This window comes from Patagioenas fasciata, chromosome 2 (assembly GCF_037038585.1).
Source record: "Patagioenas fasciata isolate bPatFas1 chromosome 2, bPatFas1.hap1, whole genome shotgun sequence".
Taxonomy (NCBI): Eukaryota; Metazoa; Chordata; class Aves; order Columbiformes; family Columbidae; genus Patagioenas; species Patagioenas fasciata.
In genome coordinates this window covers 120,799,053-120,815,741 of record NC_092521.1, presented here as the reverse complement: position 1 = coordinate 120,815,741, position 16,689 = coordinate 120,799,053, and the positions used below count along the sequence as shown (strand labels likewise).

General features: G+C 42.8%; 1 protein-coding gene across 1 annotated transcript; it reads right to left on the bottom strand.

Moving 5' to 3' along the window:
- Positions 1–1,079: 1,079 nt before the first annotated feature.
- Positions 1,080–9,545, bottom strand: EIF1B (eukaryotic translation initiation factor 1B). The gene is made up of 4 exons (XM_065831289.2): positions 9,204–9,545; positions 6,985–7,148; positions 6,161–6,262; positions 1,080–5,593 (listed from the first exon to the last, which is right to left on the bottom strand). Exons 1-4 carry the CDS (start codon positions 9,232–9,234, stop codon positions 5,549–5,551), a joined length of 342 nt encoding a protein of 113 aa, XP_065687361.1. The 5' UTR covers positions 9,235–9,545; the 3' UTR covers positions 1,080–5,548.
- Between the last annotated feature and the right edge of the window lie 7,144 nt (positions 9,546–16,689).

The following is a 16,689-nucleotide window of genomic DNA, read 5'->3' as shown; positions in this document are numbered from 1 at the left end:
CTCAAAGATACTGACTGTCTCAGGTACTGAGAAGTTAACAGTTTTCAGAGCCATCTTTTTCACCAGTGTCACCAAGTACAGACATGCTACCACCAATGGCTGTCCTGGCATTTACTAGAAGTAGAGCCTACAATTCATCAGGAGGTACTCTCACATCACATGAGTATCTAACTTTGTCGGAGAGCAGCTACAAGCTGCTTTCTCCACAATAGGGGCTGCCCTTCAATAGATTTTTCCAGCAGGACTCTTGAGAACAGACCATTTTTGACCTTTCTTAGCCCAGAATTGTTCTCTGATTATACATTAATGCATTCGTCATTTGCTGGGTCTACCTAAAAGAGCAACCTTCTCGTTTATTTGCAATATAACTGCAGCACAGCTTCTTTTACAGGGTACCTGTCCCATCATGATACCCAAGGCTTGTCCGTCTGTACTGCAGGAACAGCGCTGTTTCCCTCTCCAGTGCAGTGAGGGACCACAAACACAGCTGACAGCTAAATCGTGCCTTTGAGGAGCACGACCAACCTTCTTGCAACCACGTCTGCAGAATTCAGCCTCTCGTAACTTGGAGAACTGAGTCCGGATCATGGGGCTTTTTTTGCTGCATAATCATAGCAAAGATGGCTTGAAGGGGAAAAGAACATTTATTATATACACAAGTACTTCAATCAGACCCCAAATTAATTTCAGAAATGTGCTGTCACATTTCACAGATGCAAGACATTCTAAAATAGCTGAGAGCAAACTTGAGCACACATTACTGGCTTTATCTTAAAACTATATTTTGCTTAGTCAAGAACTTAGACTATCTTCTACTCAAAAATTTAGACCTCAAGCCAACAGCATAACTTTGTTTTAGAGCTATGATATCCTAGGATGAGTCACAATATTTTTAAGCTGGTTAGTAAAGATTATGGTAGAAATTTAAAAGGGGAAACTTAACATTTCTTTCAGAAATCAAAGCTGATTACAAGAGGATCACATTCATTACTATTAGAACACACTTCTATATTCCGCAAAAAAAAACCTGCCCTCCTTAATAACAGCCTAAAACTCAATTTGTTTTAGAAAAGCATACATAAAATAACATTGGTACATTTTATTTCAGAAGACTTTGTTGTCTCAACTCCAGCAATATGCCAATACAGGTTAAAACTTGTTTATAAAGAGATCAATCACAGGCACGTAGCAAACATTAAAAAGGCATTCCGAGTACAAATCCTCTTTGAGATTTTTTTTTTAATGTAAACCAGAAACAATAGGCATGAAGCATCTGTATAGCAAACATAAACAACTATGTCATTTTTCCCTTATTCATCGCAAGGGTTTTTGATCTTGCAACCAGAAAGTAACCTACATGTTGCCTCACACGGGGGACATGTTCCTAACTGAGCACAGATGTATGGAGAGCCATTGCAGGAAGGCAAATTCTTAATACATAAATACACATGACCCTCTAAGACCACTTCCATTTCCCTTGTAGCAGTAGCACACTCATTAGAGGAACAGTCAATTACACCAATCAACACTGAACACACCAAAAGTGACAGCAACCCCTACTGTGTCCCCAGATGATCTATAAAAAAGCCTCCCATACTCTTTAACTGGCTAAATACCACTCTTACACATACTTTCACATAGTAAGAGGAACTACAGAACCACTTTAAACCAGGGTGTAACAGACAGATCCTGTACACTAGAGCCTTCGTGAAGGATTAAAGAAAAGATAATTGCTGACTGGAACTCAAGGTACATCTGTTCATATGCATCTTTAGGGCAACTGCATAACCATTATAAGCAGGATAGGACAAAATGCATAGCTGTGCTTAATTATTATTTTTTTCAAATATTTAAAACTTAAGCTTCAACAACTCTTCACAATTTTGTTTTATAATAGTATTAGTATAACTTAGAGCCTTAAATACCAAGTTCTCAAGGAAGTTTAATTAGTAAGATACATAAACAGAAATAACGATTTTATAGGCGTCTGGCAGTCCAGGTGAATCTTAGTTAATGAAAACAGACTTATGACATAAACTTATTTCCTAAGGTGTCTTGTTGTGGGGTTTGTTTGTTGGTTTGTGTGTTTTTGGTGGTGTTCCCTCCTCCCTCTCCAGAAGAGTCATTCAGAACAAAATGCTTTTCACTGAGGCTGTGCTAGAATGTAGTGCAGGAAGTAAGGTTTAAGCAAAGCTATTGAACATGAGCATACACAATCCAGGCACTGTTCTTTTCAAAGGTTCCTTCACTTGAGATAATTATTCATCTGCCCATAGTTGTGATCTTCACACTCATCTCTGAAACATGTGGTCAGATTTAGCAGACCACAGGTGAGGGTCAAGGGTCTGATAATTCACACAAGAGGAAGCAGGCAGCTCACTGACTTACATTAATAAATCTCATCTTCTACAAGTAAGAACTACTACCACCATTTGGGAAGCAATGGTTTCATTGTTCATAGCTGCATTAAGTAGATAAAGGCTCTGAACAGACAATTCTCTTTATTTATTTATGCAACACCTTACTCCAGCGTATCAGCTAAAAGCATCAGCTACAACAGCCTAATACAACTATGCACAGCAAGGCTGTGAATTTGAAACAGCAGCTCCTACATCCAATTGCAGCTTGTGGTTAAGCGCAGGTATTGCTAAAAAGACAGTCTCGATTTGGAGATCTGGAAGACACAGGCTTCACAATATTCCAACCAAAAAAAAAAGTCATTACTCCTTGCAGTCTGAGCTTGCCCAGCCTCAAGTCCTACTACTGGGCTTTCTATTATGCAGTTTTATCTATGATTAGCTCCCTTTTACTGCTTCAACAATTGCAGGCTACATCCTTTACCATTTTTTAACCTATGTTGGAATAGATGGAAAGACTGAAACCTGTCTTCACTGTGAAAGCAAGTTTTAATGGCAATAATTTTTCCCCAGAGTCTTTCATGTTTTTCAGCATTCTTGAAACACAGATACATATTCCAAATAGGCTGAGCTTTGATAAAGAAGTTTCAGCATACAATGATAAACCATGGAATTGCTGAAGCCTTTCCTCTAAGAACACACGAAGAGACTTGGGCTTCTAACAAGGCTAGCTACAATCTTGCTGAGACACTGTTCTAGTTCAAAACACTTAAAGGACAAAAATTTCTGCTTTCCTTCTAGAAAGATAAATTCTTTTCTGCCACAAATCTTGCCTAAACTTCAGACATGTTACATCTTATTTCCTCTCAATTTTGCCCTTCAAAGGTCAAAACACAAGCAGCTCCACTAGAGCATAAAAACCAAGCCACCTATCAACCCTAAAGTTCCTCCTATCAGAAAGGACTTTTAAATGAGGAGGAAATTTTAAAAAAATAAAAAGGTTTTTCTCATTTATTCCAAGCAGAATGACTATGGAGAAATGACTCAAGCTTAGGTAGTAGAAGTTTATGGAATACTATCTGAAATAAAGACTGACTCAGTAACACATGAGACTTGCTAATCACTTGTTAATCTCCAGTTCAAAAACCCACTGGAAGTACTCATGTAATGCCAGTGAAATACAAGAAGATCCTGCTTGTTTTTCCTCTTGGGCATGAGGAGGACAGGCTTAAAATGAGAACAGCAGTTTTTCTGGCATTGAGTAAAATGAAAATCACTAAGTGCTAAGTACTCTCAAAGGATTAATTACTTTAGCATCTATGAATGAGGACTAGGTAAACTTGCAGTACAACAATTTTATTTTGCTAATATGCAAAAATAGCGTAAGATTTATTCTTTGGATTTTCATTCTGCATGCTGGTATTTCATGTTTTGCAGCAGCCTTTCCCTCCTCCTCAACACATTATACCTTAACAGTATACAATCTTCTGGAACATCCTTTTTTCCAGAACAGTTAAGACCTGTAACACCAGGCAGAATTTCCATAGATTGAGAGACTGGACACTAGATTCTTACAAGTGGAATTGTCTATACCGGAGAAAGAAATTGTCATACAAACACGTTACAATGCTCCCTTAATTGTTGTTAGTGCCACAAAGGTTCATATGTGAATTTAGAAATCTTAAAAAAAAAAAAAAAAAAAAAAAGGTTCAAGTGAGTTAAAATTGAGCATTTCTGTTCAGTAAGGCAAGTCTGAAGAGGAACCAACATATAGACATAGGTGGTATTAGGTAATCTAATTTTGCCTGTTCTTGATGTTTATGTAGGCAGTCATCAGTTCTTTTTTCCTGAATACATTTTATTAATAGGTCTTAGAAGTAAAGAAATGTCTCTTTCTTCCTTTCCACAGAATACATGATATTGCAAAAAAATTTTTAAACTTTTGCCACTACCCTCACGGTTTCCCAGCTTGACCGGTTTTCAATTGCTTCAGAGAAAATTTCCATGTCTATCTCACAAGGAAGATCTGCATGTTTCACCAAATGAAGTAATTTCATTCTGTAAAGAGACATATCTTAAAAGCAGGATGCCAAATGCCTACAGCTAACTAGAACTAGATGAAAAGCATGGTGGAACAAACCTATTGTAACTTCATATCAGAAAATGAATTGCCTGCTAGAAAAGTAGGCTAAATCAGTTTTCTGTAGGAACACCCAAAGCCCATCACAAAAGCTTCCATATTAACTATTAGTCACAGCAAAACTCTTCACACCAGGAAAAAAAGATTAGTGTAGAGCCTGTTCCCTTCCTTACTTCCACAGCTAACACTACCAGCTAATTAAAGTACTCTGACTTGCCAACATGAAATGCAGAGTCACAGCAGAAGCCAAATCAACATCTTTCCCCTTCCACCAAGTGACAGAAGAGACACAAAATCCCATGTGCTTCCTTCATATGTTTTGGGGGTACGGTGTAAGACATGTCCTTACTACTAGCAGCCTTAAACAGTTTGGCTTATTTTAGTCCTACTATGCTTAACACTAATATTTCATAGTCACTGCAGTAAATTTTAGAGAAGATCCAGTTACTTACTGAGCAAACAATTTATGTCTTATCACGCTGCTACTAAGATACACCTACACAGAAGACTTCAAAGCTCTAGTCTTACAGCTACAGGATAAGATCACATCAAGCTAATTTAGTGATTAATTAGCTAATACTCCATCATGTAGATTTTCCAATTTATTGAATGAGCAGTGAGCTACACTTGCCACAAAACATTTTAGCCGTTCTTTAGTAAGGCTGCGGTGCTGGTTTAAAACTTTAGCTAAAGCATTTCAGATATCCCAGAAAATATATGAATAAACTTTTATTTCTAAGCAACACACACTATTTTCATACAATCCACACATTTAAGTCAGGTGGAGAGTAGTAAACTGAACAATCATTGCTAAAACATTTCCATTGGAAATGTGTTTAAGTTCAAGTGTCTCCATTACCACCTTACTGAAGTTTTCTTATGTGTTTCTAGTCTACACACCACACGTTTCACACAGTCATGCAAATCTGAATGAAATTTTAAATGTTCAGGTAACGGCAAAGTCCATTCACTGCAAAGATTCATTTTTCACAGAAGAGCCAGAATGGGTAAGACCAAATACTGATGGGTTCTTCATGAGAGTACAGGTATTTTAGAAACCATGAACTTTCAGTTGTTCTTCCTTGACAATGCCAATCTGAAAGAGAAAAGCAACATTTCAGTAAAGTTTACACGTTTAGGGTATTACAGTGATATCAAGTTACCACAATCTAATACTTTGATCAAATAAACTGCAATACAATATATACTCAATAGAGCTGTTTTCTAGTTTCCAGAATGTTTCTGGGCCAAGCAGAAGACTTAACTGCACAAAAAAGAAAATCTTATCAGACATCTGACTTGTTCTGTAGTCCTAGCACTTATTCTTTGACGGTGTAATATCTCCACATCATTATTTATATCAGTAAGTCAGTGGTGACTCTTTGTAGTGTTTTCAGCCTCAAAATTATGGTTTGTATCAAACACTTGATTTTAACTCAGTTGCACCACCAGAGAACAAGTGGTATGTTGTAGAAGGGTAAATACATTCTAGAGCGCTTAGATTCTTTCTAGTTTTACTCTCATTCTGCAAGTGTCATTTTACTTTTTGGCTGAAAATACAAAGGAAATACAGTGACCATCTTTAGCTGGTTAATTAACATCAGTGCCATCTGTTACTCTACTGCTTCCAGAGAGGCTGAGACATTTATCTGCAGTCCCTCACCTCCAAGAGGAATTGGCAAATGTTCTTCCTCTGGTCACCTTGAAGCTGGATAACTTCGCCGTATTCAGGATGTTCAATCACAGTACCATTACAAGCAAATTTCTAGAGAGAAACATTTACATTGTAAGACATCTGAAGTACATTATGATTTTGCTTAGTAAGTTTTGTCAGCAGAATTTTGTCACAGAGGCTGCTTACTAAATTATGATGCAAAGCAAGACAAAGACTAGATCTATTTTACACTGGTTTTGAGAGCAAATGGAATCTATCTGCTGTGCATACAGACCAAAACTAAGCTGCCAATGGTAAATTCAGGCAAATACAGGATTAGCTATTATGCAGAAGGAACTGGCCAACATGCACTACAAGAATGGAAAACAAAGCATAAGATACAGCTTTTCAACTCCACACTGCTTTAAAATAAATATTTTCATGCTGGCAAAACTCAAGGTCTCTATTTCAACAGTAACCCAGTTATGACAGAAGCAAGAATGCAAAAACAGTTCTACTTTAAAATGATTTTATTCTTCACATCAACAAAGCCAGATATCTGTGAAATTTTAATGAAACATTCAAAATATATTTTATTTATTTATAGGAAAGAAATGTTTAACATTTTAGCAAAAAAAAAAAAAAAAAAAAAATCAGTGTCACTAGACACTTACAGGAGTTTCGAGAAAGACAGGGAAAGGGATCAACCTGAATATGAAAGCGATGAGCACTGGTAAGAATGAAATGAAACAAATATTCTGCAACTTAGTATTAAAAGCTATCATACTCCTTTATGTAATATCTTGATTATTCATTCAAATCAGCAACTTCACCTTTTTGAATGCTTTCACAAGTTTCTTCTTGTCATAGTCATCTGCAATTCCCTGAACAGTTGTTAGCGTTTTCCTTCCGTTTCGTTGCTGGATCCTTATATGAATGTAATCCTCAGTCCCCGCCGGGAGTAAGTCGTCACCCTTTGTTGCATCAGCAAAGGGGTCTGCAGGAGGAAAAAGATTCATGTAATTCCCACAAAGGAAAACAGTCAAGCTCAAAAACTGACAGGTGTCAGTCACAAAGAGCTTTATTTAGGGGATAATCTTGCTGTTTTCTCCCTGTTTAAAAATATACTGTTAAAATCAGAGTACTTTTTTTCTACAGCTGTACTAAGGCTCACTAAACTCAGCATAGTGTTCTCAACCATCACGCATCCAGTTTCTTCAGTGGCATCCTGGATATAAACAATTTTCAGCTATAATATCAATTTACTTCACTATTTCTTGGAAACTGTAAATCCTGGAGCTCCAAAGCTAAAAACAGGGTTCTAAAAGAGTATCAAGTGCACACATATTTTATTCACCCACATGCATTTTAAGTGAAATCTGGAAGTCATATATTTTATTAGATCAACCTATAAGTATAGAAAAAATCAAAATCCTTTACTGGTGCCGAACAGAAGTCTTATACCATGACAGCTACCACAGTACCAGCATTTTAAGGCAGGGATGTAATTCTGGGCTACTAATGTAAACAAAATAGAGCAACAGACACTAACAGATGTCAGAGGCTGTAAACCAGGACCTCTCTGCCAGTAGGTAGTTTCAAGCAAAAATTGTAACAAAATTCATTTATGCTTTGGCTATAGAAAGGTCAGTTCTCAAATTCTTCCAATTTGAAATTTATCTAGCACAGATGAAACAGGAAGGCATTTAGGAAGAAAAAAGGTTCCTGGGTTACACTTTGTGTTGTCTGTTCTCCACAAAAAACATATTTAACACTCACTCTATCAAGAAACTTGATAGCCCTACAAGTTTCCTAACCTGTAGCTCCAAATAAATCTTAAAGCACGAAATACATTTAGCAGGTTTTTTTAATGAATCACAAGTAGTTTTTTAATACTAATCAGAACCATACTGAAGTGCCCGATCTTCAGAAAGTTCACATTCAACAGCCATGCAAGCTACAATTTCCCAAACTTCCATCCAAAACTCAAACCTAAGAACACTGATCAAGTTTTGCCATCTACTTGGAACAAATGCCCCATAAGCATAAAACTTCAGCAGAAATAGGAACTCAAGCAGTTCAGCTGCAGACATCCTGACCCATGTAGCACCAAGAATGACAGGAGCATTAAAGGCACTGAAAGCACTGTGAGGATGCAAGCACCACAGGAAAGTGGTACAGCACTGGGAAGCTTGACTGGCTTCATTTCTGCTACGGCATTTGTTAAAACATGCTCAATTTCACTCTGTGCCGCAGCCTGCAGGACAAATGTTGATAGAAAATTTCAGTCAAAGAAAATGTGAAAGAAAAAGACATAAAGATCACTTGGCAGAGTTTAGGATTCTGTGTTAGAGATAAGCCACTGCTGTAGGTGTTATAATAACATTGGATTACCTCAAACAAATCCTTTGGACAGCACCTTCCTAAGCACAGGATCAGCTCCTAAACTGTGATTAACATAAACTCGTAAGGTTTATGTGTGCAGAAGATAAGGCACAAAACTGAGACCTAACAACATTATCCTTTGAAGTGTGGACCTGCTCACTTCTGTTGCCTATAGATAAGGAAAGTGGAGAACAAGCAAGATAAACTTCGCTACTAATACAAGAGAAGTGACCTACCGTCTGCATAGCTTAATTTACGGAAACAATACCCTTTGCAGGGCACACATGAGGTTGGGGGACATTGACAAGGATGAGGCAGCAAATCAGCAAGCACTTGGAACTGAGGAGATGATTCCCTTCCTTAGCAGAGGACACACACCCCAGATTCCCTCTGCCCACAGAGGTTACAACTTTTGCCGCGGGAGGACAAGGACGAGCGGCCGGAGGCAGCGACGCGGGCAGCGCCGGCGACACCCGCTCAGCGACGGCTTCAGTGTCCCCGCGGGGGCCCTGGGGAGCGATGCCGGGGCAGGAGGGCGGCCGCACGGACAGCGAGCCGAGGAGGCGATGCCGGGGACGACCACAGCCCCGGGGTGGGTTCGGTGAGGGGGGAGGTGACTGCGGGGGCTCCCTGCGGTACAAGGGGCAGGCGGGGGGCCGGCTCTTACCGAAGGATTGGAGGTTCTGGATAGATGACATGCGACTCTGCGGCGAGAGGCTGGGACAACGGAGAAAAGGCCGCGGTTCGGTCCGCTCGGGGCGCGTCTCCGGCTCCGCAGTGCTGGCGGGGAGGGAGGGCAGGAAGCGAGGGGAGGAATAACAACAGCAGAGGGAAGGGGGCGGATCTGAAAGGGTGGGAAGCGGGAGAGAGAGGAAGGAGTAAAAGGAGCAGAAAGTGCCAAGGGGAACGGAAAGGGCTGGGAGCCCCCGCCCCGCACCGCCGCTAACGGGCAGCGGCCGCCGGTGCTCCTCATAAGATGGCGGTTCGCCCGGGCCGCCGCCGCCGCGCTGCCTCACGGGAAGGAGAGTCCCCCCCGCCCCGCGGCCGGCGGACGCGGAGCCTCGCTCCGGGCGGAAGGACTACAGCTCCCAGGGGGCTGGGCGCTGCTTCAGAGCCGGGCCGTGTGTTCGCGCATCCCCGCTCTCCCTGTGGGGGCAATAGGCAGCTGGAGATCAGAGTCACAGAATGTCAGGGTTTGGAGGGCACCTCAAAAGGCCATCCAGTCCAGTCTCCCTGCTGGAGCAGGAACACCTAGATGAGGTTACACAGGAAGGTGTCCAGGCGGGTTTTGATTGTCTCCAGAGTAGGAGTCTCCACACCCCCCCTGGGCAGCCTGTTCCAGTGTTCTGTCACCCTGAGAAGTTTCTTCTCAAATGTAAGTGGAACCTCCTGTGTTCCAGTTTGAACCCACTACCCCTTGTCCTATCATTGGTAGTCACCAAGAAGAGCCTGGCTCTGTCCTTGTGACACTCACCCTTTATAAACATTAATGAGGTCACCCCTCAGTCTCTTCCAAGCTAAAGAGACCCAGCTCCCTCAGCCTTTCCTCATAAGGGAGAAGCTCCACTCCCTTAATCACCTTCATGGCTCTGCGCTGGATTCTCTTCAGCAGTTCCCTGTCCTTCTGGAACTGAGGGGCCCAGAACTGGACACAATATTCCAGATGTGGTCACCAGCTCAGGAGCCCCACTCCCCACAGGAGGGGCCCCAAAAGCAATTCTGGCGGGTCGTTGGAGCCCCTCATTCTCCAGAGTGCCACACAGCTGATGTGGTTGCCAGACATGGCCCTGGAGGACAGCACAGGCCCTGGTGGGGTGACACCCCGCTCGGGTGACCTTGGTTTGGGTGGTGCCGTTGTCTGGTGTCCCTGCAAGTTCCCAAACTGATTGGAACTCCAAGCTAACTCTCAAGAGATTGGGAGAGCAATTCCCCCTTCCCACTTAAAATACATTGGAGAAAAATCCCCCTTGCTCAGGCCTTGCTTTTCAGCACACACAGATGTAAGGATACAGGGAAGGAGGAATGTTGCTTTACAAAACTGGGGACCAGCCCTCCTGCCTCTCTCGGTGGGAGGGAAGGACTGAGAGACATCAGACAATGAATCCTTAATGTAAAACAAAGTCTCTTTGAACTAATCCCGGAATGCAAACTGATTACTGTATTTAAAAAGTTAAGATAGGGGGAAGGGTAACCAAACCAAAGAGCCAGGAATCCATATTTTAAATAAATCAATAAGGGGAGGGGGTGGTTAGAATTAGATGAGACAGGGAAACTGAGGCAGGTGTTGGGTACTCTGTAATCCCTGCAGTACCCAACCAATGGGGAACAGGGGAGGGAATTTGCAGCTGGGATTTGGGGGGCATATAAGCAGGGGCTTTTTGCCCTATTCCGTGTGCCTACCTTTAGGGCGAACAACTGGTTTTGCAAAATCGTTAATAAAATATGCTTTGCTGAGAGAGCCTGCCTGGGCCTCTTATATTTGCAGGGTAATTGTTTCCATCACAGGTACACTGGGGGAGCCAGTTAGCACCCCACAAACCACCCGTGTCTCCCCCTTTGTGCTTGGGTTCCTGTGCTCACCCTTCCTTTCAGGTGGGCACTGCCAGCGGCTGCGTTCCCGACACACCAGACACCACGGCTGTCCAGCTGCATGGGGGGGTCACCTTTCGGCCCCTGCCCCCTGACTGACAGCTGGCCATTATCTGTCGGGAGGACATAAGCGCCTGGGGCTGCAATAGCAAAAGTTTGCCTTTAAAAAGGTGTGCTTGTGTTACAAAGTTTGCCAGTCCTCGGGAGGTGATTAATGGCTTTGCAGATCTACAGTAACCTAGTTTCATTGGCAAAACTGCCAGAACCTGTATTTCTCCTATTTCTCCCCCCCCCTTTTTTTTTTTTGGCTTTTATGCTAAGCTTCAGTCCACTTAAATCAAAGGGATATTTAATATTTTTCTTCTGTGATCCAAAGCCTGGATCAGCACTGCAGTAGTTTTGTGAATGTCAGCCTGCATTGGCCTAAGAATGTTTCTGTTGCTGGCACTTCTCAAGAAAGGTTTTTCCCTTGGGGAAAGCAAAGCCATTTGCCATGGTACAAACCCTCTGCTTGCCCTTTGCTGCCACTGCTGATGAAGCCTTTCACTGCAGTGTGGGCTGTAAAGAAAGGTTGTCTAACTCTTTGCCAAGTAGCTGCAAAAGGCACTACTGGGACAGTAATGGGGGGATGGGGAGATGATAATAACAGAGCTTGAGGCACCCACTTCAGTCACAGAGGTATGCCACGATTTGGACAATGTCTGTGGATTAAGGACGCAGAGCTAGACACTGAGAGACCTGGGCAGGTTGAGCAAGCTCAGGACACCCATCCCCAGGGACATGTCCCCAGGATGTCTCCAGCACCTCCCTTGGAGAGCTTAACATTACTGCTAATGTGGGGAAGTTTTCGGCTCTGATGCATTTTTGCAAACTCAACGTCTCTGTGCAAATTTTTGTTGTATCTTTTGCTCTCTCATCATCCAATGAAACTATTTTCCCCAGTAGCAAAGCAGATCTGTCATCCCTTTTTTTCACCCCAGCCACTGTTTTTTGTTATGTTGGCTGGGCCAGTACCGCTGTCTGTAGGGCATTGTTGATTAGCTAGATCAGCAAACTGATTTGAGTTAAAAAATAAACTCAAAGGTTAAAACCTGAGATCCGCTCCACTTGCATCATCCTGCAACAGTTGTGCTGGGACAACCGAAGAGGACAAGAGGCTGTAGACAGGCCTGGCCATGGATGAGAGAACAGTGGGTCTTCAGGCACAAACCCAACTCCAAGGCAAGTGCTCTGCTCACTGTGGCGGTTCTGGTGCTTACTTTGACTCCTCATGCATTTAAAACAGTCTTGTACTTGTAGTTCTCACTGCAGGGTTAACCTGGGCCTGTGGGATCATTGGGCATCTGTGGAATTCACCATACAGTTTACAAACAAATGAGATTTGGTATCTGGGAAACAACAAAGCTCCTTTATAAGCCAAGAAAAAGAGACTTCATTGCCCTTAAAATGAAACCACAGTGAACAGTTTTAAGTGCAAACCTTGACAACTGCAGAGGGAATGGAACCAAATCCTAATTGCACAGCTTGGCACGCACTGGGCAGCAATTACAGCTGGTGGCCAGCACGCTTGTTGTTCCCTTGGCCACAATGGCCACATGCATTGGTGTGGAGTCTCTGTGGGGCCGTGTTAATGCAAAGAGGTCTCTCTCTGCTGTCCTCCGCCAACGGAGCTGCAGGTCTCTGTGTCACCTCCATTACTTGCATCTGAAACAAACATGGTCTGTGCCAGCACCTTGCACCAAACTTTGGTCACTGTGGGCAGAGATAGGTGGCATCCTGCTGGAGATGTGCTTCTCCTGCTTCTGCTCCTTGACAGCTGTGTGAGGTCCTTTGTCTTGACTGAGTCCTTCCCACTGCTCTTGAGCAGCCGCTCGTGGTGGTAGACCTGTGGAAGTCCTGGTTGCGAGGGCTTCCAGCCACATCAGACTGCAGAAAGGTGGGCCAAGCAGACATGGTACAGCAGCAAACGAAAAACCAGAAGCAGTTAAAATAAGTTTAAAACCTAAGTGGAAGCAAGAGACGGTGTTGGTTAGGCTGTTAAATTTCAGGTTACGGCTAATCTTCATAGAACCAAGGCTGGAGTTAATCTTATTCACTAATATCTATTGGACTTCAGGGTTTAAGCAATGGATTGGGAATGAGGCTCCTGCCTTTCTGTGACTAATGTATAACCTGGCAATTATTGTGCAGGAAAGGAAGAACATAATCTCTAATTATCTCGATCATGACTTCAAGCTATTTAAGTGTCATAGTTGCAAGGCCTGGTTATGAATAGCAATTAGAGATCCCATTGCTTGCCTTCTACTGTATTTCACTTCATCTGTCAAGCTGTATGTGAATCATTAGATGTTATTTATGACTGGATAAAATGCAGTGATTAAAGCCAGGGACTCACTGGCATGCAGTTTAAAAATGTAACATACTGAAGCCATAGAGTAGACTTTTGTAAAAATTGTCACCCTAATGCAGAACCACACCTTCACTGGGTACCCACAGGTATATTGTACTTTGGCTGCCCTTTAGGAACAGCGAGTAACCCAGATGAGTGAGAGAAACTTTGTTCTTCCATAAAATTGCTGTGTTGGAAACATGGGACTGGAATACCATGAGAAGGCCTTACATCAGGAAAGAAACAACTCATCCACATGATGGGGGCTAAAGCTCTGCTTTAATGTAGGACTCTGTGTGACATCTGTCTTTGCATGCGTGCACACACAGAGCTGCTGTTACCTTCAGCTGCCTTCAGTCCCCTCTGTAATCCCCTGTTTCCCTGAAAATAAGACCTACCCTGAAAATAAGCCCTAGCATGATTTTTCAGGATTCTCAAAATATAAGCTCTACTCATAGTTCATTAAAAAAATCAATTTAAATGTCCAGGCACCTATACATTTAAAAAAGTAAGCATCTTTTGGAGCAAAAGTTAATATAAGACCCTGCCTTATTTTTGGGGAAACAAGGTAACTAGAACAAACAACACCATTTTTCATTTGCTGTAGATATTTTTCTAATATATACTACTATTATTTTAATGTGCATCACTCTAATACTGCAAGTTTTATTCCTTAGGAGCCTTTACAAAGCCAAAAGATCTGTTAATTTAACTGAGGATTACTCCTTTAGACAAATCCCCTAGACCCAGTCTTGCAATCTGCCCTGCCAGAACATGGCAGGCTCTTGTGCTGAACTGTCCTCCGCAACAGCCTGCAAACCCAGGCAATTATTGCTTGAAGCACGGACTGTTCAAAGAGCAGCTTAAGATGCCTGAGAAGCTGACTGTGCATGAACTGTGCAAATGGCATGTAGCAGCACTGATTTCCATCCTGTATTCCAGCAGTGCAACTACTCTACACAAATTCTGCCCCACTTCAGTGCCAGAGACGCAGCTGTGCTGGTCTAATGTTGGTATCCTGAAAATAACATCAAAGTGCTAGATGCCTGAGAGACAGGAAAAAATATTTGCATCCTTGATTTTATTTTTTTTTTTTTCACTTGAACTGTAATTTTCACTGCTCCTGCTGCATAACTCTACTAGCAATATCCAGCTGTGCTTGGAAGCTGTGCATCCCGAACCACTGTGCAGAAGGCTGTCTGGTGGCTTTCTAGCAAGGAGGAAGAAGAGTGAAAGATTGAGAAGAATCTTCTTTCTGTCTGTGCTGCCAGCAGAATAGTTTCAAAGGTGGCTGTATCCATGCCAAGCCTGTCTTGTTGGGTTTTTTTTCCATCTGAGCTCTAACTGTGCTGCAGAGCCTCCACAGCATGTTGAGGAAGGGCTTGCAGAGATGGGCTTATGTCTTGAGCTGTAGCCCACGCATGAGCTGGCCCAGCTGCTAACAAGTTGTTCCAGTAAGCGTGTGCTAACTGGGAGAACTGGGCAAACCGGGAACTGTGCTGGTGGTAAACACCTGGATATCCATTCTAACTTGCCAGAATCTGGGTTATATGCAGTTTAGTTCAGCTTCAGTACATGGTCAGATTTCAAGACACACATGCTTCCTTTGAAACCTGGGTGTTCATTCCTTGCTCAATGATTGAAAGCAAGAAGATAATTTCTGTGATAAACCACTAGATGGTCCTCTTTCTCAAAGAAAAAAGTAGCTCTGAAATCAAGGCAGTCCTGGCTTTTCTCTGAACCTGAATGTTACGAGAGAATAGCTTCAGTGTAGAGCTACACATAATTGACAGTCTCGGCTAGCTCCTGAATTGACATGGTTTTCTGAATAGATTTGAATAAAAATTTTCATCAATCCCCCAAATTCAATTAATACAACTGGGCCTCTTATAAATCAGGAAATACTTCCTAGTTAATATCAGTTAAGAATTTCCAGCTCCAGACAGCAGTGTCAGTGTTATCCCTCCTACTTGTTCCAAGCTAAGCAAAAGCAAACCAGCAATGTTTTATTTCATTTCACATACAGAAGTCATGTTTTACCCCAGCACAAGAGGCTGGACAAATCCACGTGTCAGGCAGTGGTTGATGGAATTTTCAAACTGTTCACATGCTGGTATGTGGAACAATGAGGGTGGTGAGCTGGGAAAAAAAAAAGAAAAGATTATATTTCTCCAACCAGCTATATCAAATGTCACCTTCTGTTTGTGGAAGGCTCCTATCAGCGAAAGTAGTACAGAAAAAAAGTAGTTTTGGTTTAGTTCTTTGAGCAGACTAGATGTTAGAGCTTTGCATCAGAACTGTAGTTCACTTTGACCTCTGGTGCTGCCTTCCCAAAGAATCTTCCTCCAGGGCAAGCTCCCTGGACCTTGTCCTCTGAGGTGACTCCAACCTCCAGGTGATACCTTCTATTGCCACCATTCATCCTCCTCAGCATTTCCTGCCCAGAAATGTGACCGCTCCTCAACCTTGAGAAGTTGCTTTCCTTCCCACAGCCCTTCAAAGCTGTGTATCTGCTGCCTTCCTAAGCAGCTGCATCCCACAGTGTCTCCCTCATCAGCCATCCCATGGAGAAACTGAGACACTGCAGCTAACAGTGAGCTCAGCCCCGCTCCTGGTACCCATCAGCTGTGCAGGAATTCCACATGCAGAGTCTTGGGTTGTGTGTGGGGCAGGGAAGTGATGGAGGTTTGAGTCCTTCCCAGGGATCATCTACAAAGAAGAGAGCATGTGCCCAGACTGTCAAACAGAAAAATGATGGAGGTCTTAACATGCAGACTTCTGCCCATTCATTATAGACCAAGCTGTCCTCTAGGTGATCTTCCAGGAAGGCCAAGAGTATCCTGGGGTACATGAGGAAAAGTGTGACCAGCAGGTCAAGGGAGGTTGCCCTCCCCCTCTGCTCTGCCATGGTGAGGCTACATCTGGAGTACTGGGTCCAGTTCTGGGCTCCCCAGTTTAAGAAGGACAAGGAATTGCTGGAGGGAGTCCAGCAGTGGGCTATGAAGAGGTCTGGAGCATCTTTCTTACGAGGAGAGAGCTGAGAGAGCTGACTTTGTTCAACCTGGAGAAGGTTGAGAAGGGATCTTATGGATGTTTATAAATATCTGAAGGGTGGGTGTCAAGAGGATGGAACCAGACTCCTTTCAGTGGTGCCTAACAATAGGATGAAGGGCTA